Here is a 13,204-nt window from a genome sequence, read left to right on the forward strand (position 1 = left end):
GTGACTATGTTGCTAGCTTATATACATATACAGAATTTTTATTGTGCTTTCATAGTGAGTCCTCTACTAGAAACATTTTGAGTGGTTTTTTTTGTTTTATTTTTATTTATTTATTAAAGATTTCTGTCTCTTCCCCGCCACCGCCTCCCATTTCCCTCCCACTCCCTTTAGAGTGGTTTTTATTGATAAGAAGATTTTTTTAAATTTTAAGATGTGCTGGGTTAAGACTGTTATTGTCTAAATATATCAAATACAGTCTCTTCTCAGTAAGGTAATAATAGTTGGATTATTTCTCTAAGTTATACTCCACCTATATACTCTGTTTCCTCAAAGTTGTTAATTACAGAATTAAAATTAAAGCATTGTATGCTATAAGACAATGCTCTTGCACACTGTAAGGATTTGTCACACATATTAGTTTAATAAATGCTGATTGGCCAGTAGCCAGGCAGAAAGATAGGGCAAACAATTTTAGTGCGTCATCATGAGCTTTACTCTGTTTCCATGTACATCTGTGTACGTGAACATGTGTGGGCCCAGGCAAGAAGGGTTTAGTGACTGGACTAATATACAGGTAGACAATAGAAGGGTTTAGTGACTGGACTAATATACATGTAGACAATAGAAGATGAACACTAAATGCATACAAATGAAGTACTAGATTCTTATACTGATAGTAGAAAGATATTTAATTCTGAAATGATGTCCTCCATACAGAGCAAAGATATCTGAAAGATCTTTGACTCCAGAACCATCAATGACACTGGCCTTGCAACTAATTATGAATTGAACTTTTCTTTCTCTTTACTAAGTATCATTGCATTTTGTGGAAGGGATTCAAGGAAACCGATCATAGAAATAACAGTATGCCATGTGAATTACTTGGGCTTATATTTTTGTCACATTATTTGACTGAACCATTATTGAATAACATCATCAGAACTAAAGAAAAATAGTATTCTCAAAATAACTTGGAAGCAAATGACAAATCAGGTTAGCTCTATCTGGAATTACTTTTAAATACAAGGGGAAAGAAAAGGAAACAAAATATTTTGCCTGCACTGATTTTCATATATATATATATATATATATATATATATGCACACACATATATATTTATGTTAAGCATATACTCCAAACACTGTTTTGTTTATCCATACAGAAGAGTAAACTGAGAAACTGACAGCTTTAAGACTTTGCAAAAGTTACTAAGGCAAGGGAACCAGGGTTTGAACTCGGTTAATCCGCCTTTGGAATCTGACACACCACTTGCTTTGGTTTATGAATGAAGTACTTATCTATTGTTTCTGAAATATTTCATGCTGTCCTATCTTTATTCTAAATAATAAACTTACCTATCATGCTCTCCGTACTAATTGATGTGTATGAATACCCTCAAACAGGACACAAGTTATACTTCCAATCTATCAGAATGCTCAAGGTTGCCCAGCATTTTTGGCATGAGTTTTCGAAGAAGAAACATAGGATTACAATCTACCTGTGTGACCAACCTCACAGCAACCCTATTAGCGAATCAGATGCACTGGAAATGTAGTTTACGTTGAAATGGGGGTCAGCTAAAGCATGGGAAGGGTTGAAAACCGCCCGCGTACCGTGCAAACTTCAGTGTTTGAAACTTGATGCAAAGCTGCGTTAAGGACCGCGGGCTCAAGCTTTTTGGGGAACTGAGGGATGGTAAGACGAACAGGTGACAGACCCACGCCTGGCTCCGCCTCACCACCTAAGGGTGAGGCTGAGTCTTCAGGCCACACGGCTACTAACGTATAAAACCTCAGCTTCCGGTCTTTATTACGACGGCGGCGATCCTTGCAGCAAACGGCCCGTCAGCAGCAGGGCATGTAGCCAGGTCCTCTCTCCAGCGGAGCCCTAAGCCCCGCGCGCAGCCCATCGCGCCTGCGCGTCACCCCGCCCCAGGAGGGAAGGATTTGGGTGGGTGGGGATTGGTCCGACTCACTTCCGCTTCCCCTGACTTTAGCGCCACCCCCTGGAGGCTGGTACCGGAAGTGACGTGAGGCCCAAACGGCAACAACAGTTTTCCACGTGCGCGTAAGGCGCCAAAGTCAGGTGGGCGGGCGGCGGCCAATGGGCGAGCGTTTCGTGTAGGTCGGCTCGGGGGAGGCCGCGCCGGTAGGGACTCCCGCCAGTAGGGAGCGGGCCGCGCGGGACGGAGGCAGGTCGGCGGCGGGGAGCCGGAGCGAGAGCGGCCGCGGAGAGGGAGCCGAACCGCGGGGTGGAGCAGCTGCAGCGGGACGGACGCGCGGGTGAGGACCGGGCCGGGCGGCGCGGAGGGGACGGACCCCGGTGTGTGTGTGTGTGTGTGTGTGTGTGTGTGTAGTGGGGGGGGGGGGGGCGGGGGGCTGCGTCACTGCGCCTGCTCGCGGTGCCCAGGAGCCCGGTCCCCTCGCCCGACGTCGGCCGGGCCGGCGCCCCCGAATGCAGCGGGCGGAACCGGCCGGCCTGCGGGGTCGACCTGGGCGCTGCCATTGTTCGAGCCAAGTCGCCGCGACGGGGCAGCTAGGCCGCTGAAGCAGAGCCGGGGTCGGCGGGAAGCCGGGCAGGGCGCCCTGCTGCCGGGTGTGGGCTCGCCCTTTGGCGAGTGGACAGCCGCGGTTCCTGGAGCTCGCCAGGCACGCTCCGCTTAGGTTTATTTGTATTATTATTATTATTTTTAAAGCAGGATCATCCTGGCTGTCCTTGGAGCTCAGTGTGTTGTCCAGGCTGGCCTTGACTTCCAAAGTAATCGCCTCTCCCTGCCCCTCGAGTGTTGGGTTTAAAGGCGTGTGCCGCTCTGTCCGGCTTCTGTCTGTAGATCAAGAGGTTGAACTTTATGGCTGGTACGCGTGACTATGACTAATTCTCAGGGAAAAAGAAGTAATCCACCTGCTCATTAGGCTCAGAAGAGGCCACAGGAGAGGACGGCGGCATTTCCACAAGCCATAATACTTTTTCGTCAGCCGTGTTATGTCATCATAGGTTATTAAGGACGTCTGTGGTACAGCATTGAAAAAAAGCAAACCAACGAGTATTATCAGTAATTCTAAGTAAAGCTTATTGTTTTAACGAGAAACAGTTGACTCGCTGAGAAATTTGGAGAGCCTAATAACTTATCCAAAGTACAAACTATTGCCTTCCTCTGGTAGCCTAGCCTCAGTAAGTCTTACATTTTATTAATTTTGAGCTTTCTCTTTCTTTCTTTCTTTCTTTCTTTCTCTTTCCTTTCTTCCTTTCTCTCTCTCCCCTTTTTCTTTTGGTTTTTCGAGACAGGGTGTCTCTCTGTGCCTGTCCTGGAACTTGTCTGGTCTTGAATTTCAAAGTAATCCACCTGTCCCTGCCTCCCAAGTGCTGGGATCAAGGCCTGCGCCACCACCACCTAGCTTAATTTTTTGAGCTTTAAGGAGAGGCTCTTTACCCCTATTTCTTAAATATTTGGGACCTACATAAAAGAAAACTGATTTTTTGTTTTGTTTTGTTTTTGTTTTTCGAGACAGGGTTCCTCTGTGGCTTTGGAGCCTGTCCTGGGACTAACTCTGTAGGCCAGGCTGGTCTCGAACTCACAGAGATCTGTCTGCCTCTGCCTCCCGAGTGCTGGGATTAAAGGCGTGCGCCACCATCGCCCGGCAAAACTGATTGTTTTAACCCCTTTAAGAAAGAGTAAGTAAAAAAAAAAAAAAAAAAAAGAAAGAGTAAGTAGATTTAACCAACTTGAGAAGCCTCTTTCCTTCCCCACCTTTGCCTTGCTGCTGAGATTCTAGCCAAACGCAGAGAAGACAGAGTTTTTCAATATTTGGGTCAATTTCTGACGCTAGATGTGATGCAGACAACTCAGAAGCTGGGGTAGGAAGATCAGGCCAACTAGGCCAGCTTGTACTTAGGATTCCTGGCTCTCTTAAACAGGATTCTGAAGAGGCAATAATCATTAACAAGACAGGTAAACAAAAGTTGATTATCAACATAAATAGAAATCTTGCCTTCCTAAGAAAGGATCAGTTTAACTTTTCAACAGATAAGCAAAATACTTGCTAATAGATTCTTCCTATTAGAGAAACTGACAGCTCACTATCATGAGTGTAAGATACTGTGTGCATAACATTCCGATGCTGCTGTAAGTCTCATAAACCAAAGGTTTGTTGAGTTTGATTGCTTTTTAGAAGTCTTAAGATGCGTTCCTTGGGTAAAACACCTGTTTTTCTTTCTTTTTTAGGATATTAGAAATGGCTACTCCCCAGTCAGTTTTTGTCTTTGCGATTTGCATTTTAATGATAACAGAATTGATCCTGGCTTCAAAAAGCTACTATGATATCTTAGGTGTGCCAAAATCTGCTTCAGAGAGACAAATAAAGAAGGCCTTTCACAAATTAGCCATGAAGTACCACCCTGACAAAAACAAGAGCCCTGATGCTGAAGCAAAATTCAGAGAGATTGCAGAAGGTAAGTAATGATTGTTCCTGCAGTGATGCTAATCGAGAATTTGTGTGCTCTTAAAGATGCTGTGGAGATGGAAGAATTTGATGTAGGCTTTTGTAATTCTTTTGTTAGAATAGATACCTGGCTGCTGAGTAAGTAATGAATTATAGTAGGTAATTTTATTGGTTTACAATTCTAAAAAATATTGGAAGTACATTATTTCCCTTACTTGTTATTTATGCGATCACTGTGTATAAAAAGGGATTAGAATGCCCAAATTCTTATTAAGTAACTTAAGGAATGTATTTTACTAAGTATTGATATAATATAATAGGTTTATATAGGTTAATATAGTAGATTTAATATAGGTTAAAGGTGTCTTTACTGCATCTGCATTTCAAACCGTGTCTTTAAAACTAAAGCACATTTTGTCTTAGCACCAGTTCTAAAGCAAATTGTACATTCTGCAAATTACTTAAGTAGTTAATGGCCATAACTAGGAGTTGGAATGAAACATTTCCTTCGTTTATAGTAAGTGAAAAACCTGATTTTCTATTAGTTGGATACATTTGATAATTTAATTCTTTAACACAAATGATAGTTTTGCACAAATAATCTGAAGACTAACAAATTAATTTTTCCCATGTTTATTCGTGATATATAAGTTGATAAAACAAAGTCCGTGCCTTCTTTTACAATTTATATTTTTATATTAATTGTAATATTTTGTGATGTGAAATTCTTTCCTGAAGTACATAAGATGAAATCATGTGTTTGAAGTTTACGTAGACATTTTAAATATTTTGTCTCAGTTGCTAAAAGGTTTTTATCTCTTTCAGCATATGAAACTCTCTCAGATGCTCATAGGCGGAAAGAGTACGATACAGTTGGACACAGTGCTTTCACTAATGGCAAAGGACAGAGAGGGAGTGGAAGTCCTTTTGAGCAGTCTTTTAACTTCAATTTTGATGACTTATTTAAAGACTTTAATATTTTTGGCCAGAACCAAAACACTCGGTCCAAGAAGCATTTTGAAAATCACTTTCAGACACGCCAGGATGGCTCCAATAGACAGCGGCATCATTTCCAGGAGTTTTCTTTTGGCGGTGGATTGTTTGATGATATGTTTGAAGATATGGAGAAAATGTTTTCTTTTAGTGGCTTTGAGACCACCAATCGACACACAGTACAGACTGAAAATAGATTTCATGGCTCTAGTAAGCACTGCAGGACTGTCACTCAACGAAGAGGAAATATGGTTACTACATATACTGACTGTTCAGGACAATAGTTGGTTCTTCCAGTTTCCACTAAGCCCTCTTAGTTTATTCTTTCTCACTATGTGTGATGAAAAAACAGTTTTCTCTGAACTATTTTAACAAATGCATGATTTCACATAACATTAAGCCATTGGTTGTAGGTATTCCATATATTAAATTTTTTTGACAGATTCAATCACATACAGCTAGCAGACAACTCTAATTATTAATTTTCCTGATTAGGAAAAATTCTTTTGAAAGAAGATCATTTGCAAGATCTTTTTTTCTTTACCTATCGTTTAACTCTTTAATTTGGCCACACACGCCCAAAAAATCCACAAACAAAATTCAATTTGTCTGGTACATACTTAAGATTAAACTTTAAAAGATAAATTGTGTGATCTTGAATAATTTTTGCAGTGAAACCTCTGCTAATTTAAAATCGCATGCCCTGTAGCACCTGTGAGTTGGGTTACTAAATGTCTGTGAAACTAATTGAGTTGGTCAGTGAAGGAGACAGTAGGCTCCGGGCTAATTGCCACTGAATGCTTTAGAAAGTGGTGGTTTGATATTTATCACAAAAAGATGCCTCTTCTGCAGTAGAATTGGTGTAACAGGAATGATTGTATTGCACGTAGTTAAGCTGAAAAAGTTTAAAACTTAAGATGAAATATTTGCCAAGAGATTGTGTTTGGTCCTGAGCTAATGATTTTGTATGATCAAAATCATAGCTACTTAAACATCTTTTTCTTTTTTGTTGACTTTCTAGGTCTTAGTATTAGTTTATGTATTTTGGTTTTTTTTGTGTGTGTGTTTTAGGTTTTTTTTTTTGTTTGTTTGTTTGTTTTTTTTTTTTGGTGTGTATGTGTATAGTTCCTCTTGAACTTACCTTTATCTAGAGATTGACTAATACCTCATTCTTTTTATAAAAGCAGCCAGTAATTTCTGTGCAACCTTTTATGTGCAATATTTTTAAATCCTAAGAAATGTGTGCTTTTGTTGTTGTTAGAGTTATTTCTTTAGTTCTGCACTTTTCCATGTTATACTCCGTATGAGTGTTAATCCTATGGATGCATATGAAAATAGTAATGTCTCATGCAATATTGTGTGTGAATGAGAAATACAAATATTTACAACCTGATCTTCACTGTTGTCATTTTATTATGCAGTTCTGGGATGTACAGTGTATAAATGGGTCATTATCTAGCCAGAAATCACTGTATTTTATTGCCATTTGGTCATTTCTATTGCATTACCTACCATCTTCTATTTCAGTAGCTTGAAGGTCTCAACAACTGTAATTTTTGTATATTTGCTTTTGAGAGCAAGTGTTCCGTCACAAGGCTTTTCCTAATTAGGTCTGGTTGAGAAAAAGAGACTTTATAAAACTGAAACTATCTTTGGGAATTAACCCAAACACAACACACACTCGAAATTTCTTGCAGTGCTTGGAATGATTTCAAGGCATGTCAGGTACTCATTCTACCATTAAGTACATTCCTAGCCCTCTCACCCGTTAAGAATTTTGGGTATGTATATGTGCACATGAATAGTGCAGGTATGTTTGCCTGTGAAGGCAGAGGTTGACGTTTGGGTGACCTCTGTTGCTCTTTGCCTTATTTATTTTTGAGGCAGGCCCTCTCACCGATTTGAATTTGCAGTATCTACTAGACTAGGTGGCTAGTCAAGCCTCTAGGTTTCTTATGTCTCGTCCCATCCCCCTGGCCTCACTGCTGGGGTTACAGGTACAGGCCACCACCATTCCTTGCTTTTTTATGTGAGTACCGGGGCTCTGAATTGAAGTTCCCAAGCTTGTATTTTATCTGCTTTGCTATCTCACTAACCGTACTTTTAAGAATTTTTTAAAAAATGAATTTATTATATTTATGGATCTTATTTCCTAGAAGTTGTATCTGCTGTTATTTGGTAATAGAAATACCCATATCTTGAATGTTGGGCCAAAGAATTTGTCAAAAATATCTCATTTTCAAGTAAGTTCTAAGAAAGAATTATTTTATTATTTTTTTTTTAACTTTTTTCAAGGCAGGGTTTCTCTGTAGCTTTGGAGCCTGTCCTGGAACTAGCTCCTGTAGACCAGGTTGACCTCAAACTCAGAGAGATCCGCCTGCCTCTGTTGGGATTAAAGTCGTGCACCACCACTGCCCGGCTGGAATTATTTTCATATTGTTGACATGTGTATCCCCTTCTCTAAGACCTCATTATCTTCATTTTTCACAATTGTGGGTTCTCAATATTTATTTTGATCCTCTTAGGAATTTATTATTCCTTCTTGGGCTCGGTAGTACATAACCTGTAACCACAACCCTCCAGAGGCTGAGGCAGTAGCATCCCAAATTTAGGGCCAGTCCACACTCTGCATCAAGACCCTGCCTTAAACACCAAAATGATTTGTGCAGTCTTGAGATAATTTTAGTTTTTTGAAACGTTTGTTGAATAATTAACTCACTAGGAGATTATGAGATTATTAAGTGGAATAAGGACTTTAGTAACTAACTATTCAGTAGGTCTCTAACATTTTTAAAATGTATACATGTAGGATTTTTAAATCGCTGGGAGTGCACATGTCATATATGTGTGGAGGTCAGAGGACAACTTCTGGAAGTTCTGTCTTTTCACTGTGCAAGTACTAGAATTGCAGGAATCGAACTCAGGTCATCATGCTTGGCAGCAAGCAGGCTAGTGTAGCTATCCTTAGATAAAGTTCAAACCAAAACTAATTAAAGATAAACTGCATATTAATAAAAATTCATTAAGAATATATAACAATTGTAAATATGTACCTAATGTTGGAGTCCTCAATTTCATAAACAATAAAGTCATAAGGCCACATAGGTTTTAACATAATGATAGCAGGGGGACTTCACCCTACACTCAGGTATTCCAAACTGAAAGAGCTAAAGTATCATACAGATTAGCTGTTTTCAGCCTTCCCAGTTCTGCAACCCTTTATGTTCTTATCGTGTGGTGATCCCCAACCATACAATTTTATTGGTACTTCATAACTGTAATTTTGCTACTGTTATGAATTGTAAATATCTGATAGGCAACCCCTGTGAAAAGGTCTATTGACCCCCAGGTTGAGAACCACTGGTACAGCTCAACTGGATTTAACATATACGGAATATTCCATTCAATAGATTAGAAATATCTTTCTCAGCAGTGATGGAATTTCTCCAAAATTCATTGTGCCATAGGGCACAAGTCTCAACAAGCAAAAAAATGGAGACGTTGTGTGTCCTATCAGATCACAGTGTAATAAAATTAGAAATTAACAATATTAAATTTTAGGACTGTGTTGGGAACTCTTGTTCTTTACTCTTGTAGTTAAGTAACAGAAGCAGCTTTTTCTTCAGGCCATGGAATAAACCACTGAAAAGAGAAATTATCCCTGCAAACTCCCAGTGACAATGGCGCAGTTTGACAGAGTAGTGAGGATGGAAAGGCAGCGAATGTGAGGAGCAGCTTTGGCATGCCAAGCACACCTCGGTGCTGTCTTGCGGGGGTGGTTCAATTGTAGTTTTTTCTCTTTTTTTAAAAAAAAATTATTTATTAAAGATTTCTCTCTTCCCCGCCACCGTCTCCCATTTCCCTCCCCCTCCCCCAATCAAGTCCCCCTCCCTTGTCATCCCAAAGAGCAATCAGGGTTCCCTGCCCTGTGGGAAGTCCAAGGAACCCCCACCTCCATCCAGGTCTAGTAAGGTGAGCATCCAAACTGCCTAGGCTCCCACAAAGCCAGTACATGCAGTAGGATCAAAAACCCATTGCCATTGTTCTTGAGTTCTCAGTAGTCCTCATTGTCCACTATGTTCAGTTTCTCCTTCTGCTCCTGATTTGGACCTTGAGATTTCTGTCCGGTGCTCTAATGTGGGTCTCTGTCTCTGTCTCCTTTCATCGCCTGATAAAAGTTAATATTCAGGAGGATGCCTATATGTTTTTCTTTGGGTTCTCCTTATTTAGCTTCTCTAGGATCACTGTCCTTGATTTATGGCTAGAAACCAAATGAGTGAGTACATCCCATGTTCCTCTTTTTGGGTCTGGCTTACCTCACTCAGGATAGTGTTTTCTATTTCCATCCATTTGCATGCAAAATTCAAGAAGTCATTGTTTTTTACTGCTGAGTAGTACTCTAATATGTATATATTCCATATTTTCTTCATCCATTCTTCCATTGAAGGGCATCTAGGTTGTTTCCAGGTTCTGGCTATTACAAACAATGCTGCTATGAACATAGTTGAGCATATACTTTTGTTGTATGATAAGGCCTCTCTTGGGTATATTTCCAAGAGTGGTATTGCTGGGTCCAGGGGTAGGTTGATCCCGAATTTCCTGAGAAACCGCCACACTGCTTTCCAAAGTGGTTGCACAAGTTTGCATTCCCACCAGCAATGGATGAGTGTACCCCTTTCTCCACAACCTCTCCAGCAAATGCTATCATTGGTGTTTTTTATTTTAGCCATTAATAAATAAAGACTGCCTTAAGATCTGAGAGTAAAACAGCCCCACTGGTCAGTCTTGCAGACCAGGTTATGGTAACACACACCTTTAATCTCAGTAACCACAATGACACACACCTCTAATCCCAGTAGACACACTAGTTGCCATAGAAATTGGGTGGTGCATGTGTTTAATCCTGATGGTGCACGCCTTTAATCCCCAGCCCCAGAGAGGATTATAAAATGGGAGGAAACAACTCTCAACACACAGTCTCATTCTGAGATTCCTAGAGACAGGATCATCATTTCTGTCTGAGGTTGAGGTCAGAGCCAGTGACTGACTGGCTGTTTTGCTTTTCAGATCTTCAGGTTGAACCCCAATTTCTGACCCTGAGCTTTTATTAATCGTGGTTCACCTCCTGGCTGAGCCTATTAAACTCACCCAAGACTGTGGCTTCTACTTACCAAGGGGATTAATTCAAACGTGACTACTAAGGAAACTGCTTTTCTCAGGGCATATTCAGGGAGTATCAGCATGAAGAATTGTGTGTAGCAACAACTAACTCCAAGAAAGAAATTGAAGATTATAAAAAACTTTAGTATCTTCAGACTTCTGATGGAATTCTGTATCAGCAATCCAGATCTATTTTTTTAAGTTTTTGAATTTTTTAAAATTATAATTACATACTTTTTCCTCTAACTATTTCCATGCACCCTTTGTTTTCTCAAATTTACAGCCTCTATTATATATTATAGGTATTATATACATATACATATATTTAAGTTATGGTCTCTTATCTGTTGGCAAGGAGACATTTCTTTGATGAGGGGTGAGACATATACGTATCTGGATAGAAGGATAAATATTTAGAATGTAGTTAGGAATTATGTTGGTTCAGTAAAGTAGGTTCTCCGAGGTCCATGAGCTCGTTAGCCCTGGCAGTTGCCTAGGTTTTGGGTACCACTTTCCTCTTGTTGAGCAGGTCTTACATCCAATGAGACAGCTGCTCTTTGTTACTGCTAAGGTTTGGGTGCCACTCTTGTACCTTTAGGGATATCATGCCATGCTGTGCTGGCCATTGTTTTAGTTTATAGGGACCAGAGCTGGGTAAGTATGCTGCTTACTTTACTCCCTTGGAAGCTTGCATGCTGCCTTCTAGTACTATGGAAGCTAGCTCTCTTGCTTCCAGCTCTCACTTCCAGCTGCTAGACTCTGTTCCTGCAGAGGATTGTGATCTAGGATAGTGATCTGTATGTCTCTCCTAAATAAATAACCCTTTATTATACATAATTCTGAACTAGTGTGGGGTTATTTTGTGTCATCATAAAGTGTACAATTTGAGAAGAAAAGGAGCGCCAGGATGTATAAACAAACTAATGATGCTCCGTGGAGTCAAGGGAGTGGTGGTTCACCCAGCTAAGCTTCTGTCGTAGTTAGGGGTTCTATTGTTGGGAAGAGACACCACAACCATGACAGCTCTTATAAAGGAAAACATTTAACTGGGTCTGGTTTACAGTTTCAGAGATTTAGTTCATTATCATGGTGAGAGGCATAGCAACATTCAGTCAGACATGGTGCTGGAGAAGAAGTTCTCCATCTTGATCTGCAGGCAACAGGAAGTGACTTGTGACACCGGACAGATCTTGAACATAGGAGACCTCAAAATCCATGCCAACAGTAACAAACTTTGTTCAACAAGGCCATGAACAACAAGTCCACACTTCCTATAGTGCCACTCCCTGTGAAGGACATGTTCTTTCATACCAAATCTAACATGTGAAAAAGAATTAAAGAAAAGTGAAAAGGATATAAAGAAAAGCTTAGGGCCAGGCATGGTGGCACATGCCTTTAATCCCAGAACTATAGAGGCTGAAGCTGGTAGATCTCTGGATTTGAGGCCAGGCTGGTATACTGAGCGAGTTCCAGGATGTCCAAGCTAAGGCAGTGAAGGAAGCCATTAAAACAGAAAGCTGGTGAAAATGTGTTTGAATAAGAGGGCTATGTTCCAGGCCTAGCAAGCAGCAGAACTTGGCAGCTTTGGTCATGTGGTTCTGGTTTAGAAGGGGTTTTTTTTTGGGGGGGGGGGAGTTGCTTTATGTAGCCTTGGCTGTCCTTGAACTAGCTGTGTAGAGCAGGCTGGCATCAAACTCACAAAGATCCACTAATTTCTGCCTCCCAAGTGTTGAGATTAAAGACATATGTCACCACCACCCTGTGAAGGAAAACATTTAAACCCCCACACTGATAGACAATGGGGACTTTGAAGTTGGACTGAATGCTTTTTGCATTATGACTACAGGCCTATGGGAGTGAGGGAGTAGAATGTGCTGGTTTGAGACTGGCTTCCATAGGCTCATAGGGAGGAGCATTATTAGAGGTGTGGCCTTGTTGGAGGAAGTGTGTCACTGGAGGGTTGGGCTTTGGGGTTTCAAATGCTCAAGTCAGGCCCAGTGGCTCTTTCTCTTCCTGCTGACTACTGAACCAGACGTGGAACTCTTAGCTACCTCCCCAGCACCACACCTGCTTCCATGCCACCATGTTCCTGCCATGATGACAATGGACTAAACCTCTGAAATGTAAGCCACCCCCAATAAAATGTTTTCATTTATAAGAATTATCTGGTCTTGGTGTCTCTTTACAGCAATAGAATTCTGACCCTCCTTCTGTTTTTTCTACTCTCCTCCTCCTGGAAAGTGTTATACAGTAATGAGTAAAATTTAGTAGGACAATAACATCCAAAGATATTTCCCCACAAAATTTTAGTTTAGCAGATCTCTGAAAACTAATACCAAGGTAGTGAAGTAAGAGCAATGACTTAAAATCTGAAGGGAAATGCTTTTGAACTTATAAATAAAGAAATTATTAACAGGGGTGAGACCAAAATTATGGGCATTAAGAAATTACTGCTGCATACCTTTTATGTAAAAACCTTTTTCTCTTAAATTATAACATATAAGAAAAGGTATAACCTGAAAAATGAAGCAAAAAAAGAGCTGAAACACCCGCATGAAAGAACAGAGAAAGAAAGAAATTGAGAACATACATTAGAAAAGTCTGCAATGTTT

The 13,204-nt window shown here is 40.5% G+C and overlaps 1 protein-coding gene across 2 annotated transcripts; it reads left to right on the top strand.

Moving 5' to 3' along the window:
- The first annotated feature begins 2,126 nt into the window (after nucleotides 1-2,126).
- Nucleotides 2,127-6,825, top strand: Dnajb9 (DnaJ heat shock protein family (Hsp40) member B9). 2 transcript variants are annotated; one of them, XM_041658757.1, is made up of 3 exons: nucleotides 2,127-2,282; nucleotides 4,223-4,449; nucleotides 5,265-6,825. In XM_041658757.1, the coding sequence occupies exons 2-3, from the start codon at nucleotides 4,233-4,235 to the stop codon at nucleotides 5,714-5,716; spliced, it is 669 nt and encodes a 222-aa protein (XP_041514691.1). In that variant the 5' UTR covers nucleotides 2,127-2,282; nucleotides 4,223-4,232; the 3' UTR covers nucleotides 5,717-6,825. The 2 variants fall into 2 exon arrangements, with proteins under 2 accessions (XP_041514691.1, XP_041514692.1); XM_041658758.1 differs by lacking the exon at nucleotides 2,127-2,282 and adding an exon at nucleotides 2,935-3,171.
- Nucleotides 6,826-13,204: the final 6,379 nt, after the last annotated feature.

This window comes from Microtus oregoni, unplaced genomic scaffold, assembly GCF_018167655.1.
Source record: "Microtus oregoni isolate MIOR12 unplaced genomic scaffold, Mior012 000009F_ref0000495, whole genome shotgun sequence".
NCBI classification, from domain to species: domain Eukaryota; kingdom Metazoa; phylum Chordata; class Mammalia; order Rodentia; family Cricetidae; genus Microtus; species Microtus oregoni.

Excerpts from the sequence above, each read along its gene's own strand:
- Dnajb9 (XM_041658757.1), top strand. The coding sequence starts at position 4,233 with ATGGCTACTCCCCAGTCAGTTTTTGTCTTTGCGATTTGCATTTTAATG. Across the intron at positions 4,450-5,264 it reads ATTCAGAGAGATTGCAGAAG|CATATGAAACTCTCTCAGAT; the intron begins GTAAGTAATGAT and ends TATCTCTTTCAG.